Source organism: Lolium perenne, chromosome 6 (assembly GCF_019359855.2).
Source record: "Lolium perenne isolate Kyuss_39 chromosome 6, Kyuss_2.0, whole genome shotgun sequence".
Lineage (NCBI taxonomy): Eukaryota > Viridiplantae > Streptophyta > Magnoliopsida > Poales > Poaceae > Lolium > Lolium perenne.
The window spans coordinates 78,102,677-78,107,372 of NC_067249.2; the positions used below are offsets into that span (position 1 = coordinate 78,102,677).

Consider the following 4,696-nt stretch of genomic DNA (forward strand, 5'->3'; position numbering starts at 1 on the left):
GGCTGATATGGAAGCTGAGATGGCTACTCTGTGCCGAAGGTGCACCGCCAAGGTCTGTGATCATTGTTGTTGCAAAGGTTCTTAGCAAGGAAGCCAAGCACGGCACTTTCTGAAGAATGCCGGACTTCAGCCCAGTTCACCTGTCAAGCTCAACAAGCCCACCGTAGCTGCCGTATCGGCGCATGTTCATGACCTGGAAGCACACCGAAGAGGTCCCGGGAGGAAGCTGAACGGATGAAGCGGCGGTTGCTTGCCATCATGGAAGAAGCGGCTGCCCGGAAGGAGAAGCAAGCGGCAAATGAAGCGGCACAAGCTCAGCGTGACAAGGACTACATGGAGCTCCTCAAGCGGGTGAGGAAAGTGATAGGAGGCTTGCTCACATGATGTCCATCTTCGGAGCTTCGCGAATTAGCTCCCGCCGCCGGTCGTATCCCTTTTTTGTGTCCCGCCATGGAACTTGGTCACATCCTGGCAGCGTGACAATAACTTGGTCATATCTGTGAACTTCTTATTGGTGAATTCGTGAACTTTCTTGACATGTTGGTGAATCTCGTGAACTTTCTTGACATGTTGGTGAATCTGTAAACCTGGTCATTTCTTCTTTGTGACTCTGCTGTGAAATTTGCAGATTTGAAATGTTGTCTTTTATATTTTCTTTACATTGAATTTCCTAATTTAATATATGCACTGTTGGGCTATTGTGGGCTCTTAAAAGGCCAAGTCCCAAAGTAGCCTAGAAATATATGGGCTCTTGAAAGGCTACAGCCCAACAAATAATTGACCCTAAAAAGGCTGAGGCCCAAAACCTTTGTGGACCCTAAAAAGGCCTAGGCCCAAAATCTTCATGGACCCTAAAAGGCCAAGGCCCAAAACCATAATGGATCCTAAAAAGGCCAAGGCCCAAAAGTGTAACGGACACTAAAAAGGCCAAAACCCAAAACTGTAATGGGTCCTAAAAAGGCCACAGCCCAAAACTGTAATGGGTCCTAAAAAGGCCACGGCCCAAAACTGTAATGGGTCCTCAAAAGGCCACGACCCAAAACTGTAATGGGTCCTAAAAAGGCCACGGCCCAAAACTGTAATGGGTCCTAAAAAGGCCACGGCCCAAGACTTTAAATAGGCCAGGCCCAATGAAAATTGGCCCAGGCCCAGTAAGTACAGTAGCTAAAAAGGCCGTTGAAAAAAAAATAAGCTAAAAAGACCGAGGTAATAAGCTAAAAAAAAACTAAAAAGGCCAAGGCCCAACAAAGCCGAAAAAAATAATCAGTACTACTGGGCTCAGCCCACATAAGGAGATGAATGGACCGGGCTGAATTCAGATAATGACGTTTCTAATTCGTCACAATTTTGCCACGTCGGATTGCCACGCTGGACTCGGGGTCAGGTGCCCATGACGTTTTGGGAACGTAATGCCGTCAGTGACGTTTGCAAACGTCACAAAGATCTACGACGTTTTCAAGTGGAACGTCGCAAGCAGTCACTGCTGACTCCCAGCTTTCGACGTTTTGAAAAGCGTCACGGTAACGTCGCAAGTAACCATCAGTGACGTTTCAGTGACACCTTTTTTTTGTCAACTTATGGCAGATTTCTTGTAGTGAGTTATGCAGAGACCGGGTGTAATGCTTAACTTAAGTAATAAAACGCCCTTTATCGAGAAAAAAAAATTACATTTGCTTTTGAAGAAGAAATACAGAAACACTTTACAGTTAGAACGAATCGAAACAATGATTTACACAGCCATATATACCACCACTCGTAAAAGAATGAAAAACAAGTTAATAAACGGTATGTGCATCAACATGCATGGAATCTTGTTTCCTCACTCCTCAATAGGGCGTCTTGTTCACCCTCCGACAGTTCTTCCTAATCTCCCCATCCCTTCCGGTTAGCGGGTTTATGTTCCCCATTTTAACCATCGATGCGGCAAAGTTTCTGAAAAAGTCCTTCTGGTTACCAGAGAACCTGCGAGCGATTGGTGCGGTGGTCCTTGCCGCGATGGAATCGGACAACATCACCTGATCCGACGGAAGCTGGGCGCGACCCAGTAAGAGGTTGCCATAGTACTTGTTGTCGAACACGTCAGGTGTGACGCCATCGAGGTTCACCAGCGCCCCCTCGCTCTGCCCAGCCGTGCAGTTCCGTTGTGTGAACTGACACTGCGCCCGCCCGAAGGTGTGCGCTCCCTGCAGCGCGACAAGGTCGGTGTCGTCGAGGCCTAGGATCTTGAACTTCTCCTGGAGCCTCTCTAGGGGGTCAAAGGGGCTGGGGAGGTTCTTGGCGCTCTCGATGTTGGTGGTGGTGCTGTCGCGGCGGCCCAGCGGCACGGTCCAAGACGGCCCTCCGGCCAGTTCGACGGAGATCTCGGCGGCGAGGGCGAGGATGTCGGCGCAGGAGACGATGCCGGGGCAAGCGTTCTCCAGCGCGCGCTTGATGTTGTCAACCACGCCGAACCCGCGCACCGACCTGTCGTTGGCGGGGACGTTCTTCTCGGTCATGATGGCCGCCTGGGGGTCGTCGTCTAGCAGAAGCGAGCCATCGCAGCCCTGAAAAAGTTAACCACAACGATGAGAGGATGCACTATATAGGGATAGACGTCGCTGAATCTATATATGCGCCGGTGCGCGTAGGTGGCTTGGCGAACTTACATTGACGAAGCAGTCGTGAAAGTGGAGGCGGATGAGGCTAGCCGGGATACGCGCGTCGGCAACACGGGCGTCCTGGATAACGCGCCTGATGATGTCGCGCGTGCCTGGGCACGAGCCGTCGTAGAACGACGAGCTCAACCCAGCGCCGCCATGACCGTGAGCCCCGTGGCTCAGCAGTAGGACCAGAAGTGCTGCTGTGAGCAGGAGGCTACAGCGAGCAGTTAACGATAAGCGAAGGGAAGCGGCCATGTTCACAAGGAGGAACACCTGCTGGTTTGCCAGCCACTGGTGGAGCGATTGACAAGCAAGCTAGATAAAAAGAAGTATCAGGGAGAGATGGATATGATGTGATGGAAACGGGAATGCCATGGAGGCTATTTGTAGTCTTGATCCATTTGAGACCTTTTAGGTAGGTTTGTCAGATTCCACGAGCATGATCTGCCGTTGTCAAATTGTGTATTGGCACGCCGTCGTTGGCCGCCGCTCCTGCACGCGGCTGCTCATGTTATTCTATTCGTAATTAATTTTATATGATTAAGCGAGAAGAAGCTGGTGGCCGGATGTTGGGAGGAGGAAGAGAGATGGACTGTTGCGGGAAAAGAACGTCAGACTGTTGCCGGGAAATGGCAGAGGGACCGGATCCAACCGTGTGATTCTTGCATTCCTGCTGTCATCGTTCGGTCATGCCTGTCGTTTTTGACCCAGCAGATCGAGGGCTTTCTCCCTTGCATGGATTCCGATGCCGCTATTAATCTATGGACACGGCTAGACGGCATCCTGGTGCTGGTTTGTATATCTAAGCATTCACACCATAAAAGGAAAGTTTTAACAGCTCTTTACCCCACGTTCAGAAAAGGAAATTTCTGGGTAGACTGTAATCACTTGAAAAGCACCACACGTGTATTTAAGTTTTTCGCGATTTTTTTCAAAAACTCATAACTGTTAAACCGTATGTCGGAACTGTTATCCGTTTTCATCATTGGGCCTCTCGCGATGAGATCTTCGAAACTAGATCCCATATGTATATATTTCGGCAAACTTTTTTTTTCGAAAAGCAACTCTCTTAGTGTGGAAAATCAAGTTAAGTGTTATAGCAAAGCAACTTCATAAAAATAGTTGTTTTCACTATCTTTTTTATATTTTATGGCCAACTTAGTTTCTAAGATACTTAGCAACAATGGCCAACAACTTCATAGTAGCGAGATTTGCAACATTGCACTACTAGTTGCCCACCATAGTTTCTAGCATTGTTGGTCACCAGATAACTTATTAGCAGCGAAAATATAATATCATAACCAAATAGTACACACGATAGTGACGGTGGTAGACAACTTAGACATGGTGAAACTATATTGTATATTGGACAATGAACGCAACTTAATCATAGTTGGTATCCAACTTAACAAGAGTGTGTATGCAACTTGATAAAGTTTGGTATGCAACTTACTGTCTACAAGTACGTATTAGCAAATGTGTGAGTGAACAATTTATTGTACACACAATACAACTTTGCTCATATGTGGAACCCGTAATACCGCCGGCAAAAATACAAACTATCACATGTGTGAAGAATTTTTTTTCATGGCAGTTGTCGCGTCGAGGTACACGACTCCGTCTCAATCAACATGGATCTGGACGATCCCACGAGCCAATACACGTGGCTCTATGCGAGCCGCAAGAAGCCGAATGGGATATCAGTTTGATACAGATGGTGCTTAGGTGAGATCTCTAGGACGATGGATAGTGTGAGATGTGGGTGGACTATCTAGCTCGGCATATACCGGCGACAAGAGCGAATCGAGTGAGATGAAGAGATGTTGTGACATCGCGATAGGCAACTCATACGACTTAGCACTAGCAGTAAACAATTTAGAAGTGAAACTTAGCACTAGCAGTAAACAACTTCGGAGTGAAATACATGTACTTATAGGTACGACCACTTCTTGTGTACTAAGTTGTTGCCACTCTCATGTAGAGGTAGACAACTTCATATATGTGGTACGCAACTTAGCACCAATGATGTATATAAGTTAGCAACGACGAGTATGCAA

The 4,696-nt window shown here is 47.6% G+C and overlaps 1 protein-coding gene across 1 annotated transcript; it reads right to left on the minus strand.

Annotated features, from left to right (window-relative positions):
• Positions 1-1,659: 1,659 nt before the first annotated feature.
• Positions 1,660-2,981, minus strand: LOC127307762 (peroxidase 2-like). The gene is made up of 2 exons (XM_051338522.2): positions 2,646-2,981; positions 1,660-2,543 (listed from the first exon to the last, which is right to left on the minus strand). Exons 1-2 carry the CDS (start codon positions 2,892-2,894, stop codon positions 1,827-1,829), a joined length of 966 nt encoding a protein of 321 aa, XP_051194482.1. The 5' UTR covers positions 2,895-2,981; the 3' UTR covers positions 1,660-1,826.
• Between the last annotated feature and the right edge of the window lie 1,715 nt (positions 2,982-4,696).

Excerpts from the sequence above, each read along its gene's own strand:
- LOC127307762 (XM_051338522.2), bottom strand. The coding sequence starts at position 2,894 with ATGGCCGCTTCCCTTCGCTTATCGTTAACTGCTCGCTGTAGCCTCCTG. Across the intron at positions 2,544-2,645 it reads TTCACGACTGCTTCGTCAAT|GGCTGCGATGGCTCGCTTCT; the intron begins GTAAGTTCGCCA and ends TAACTTTTTCAG.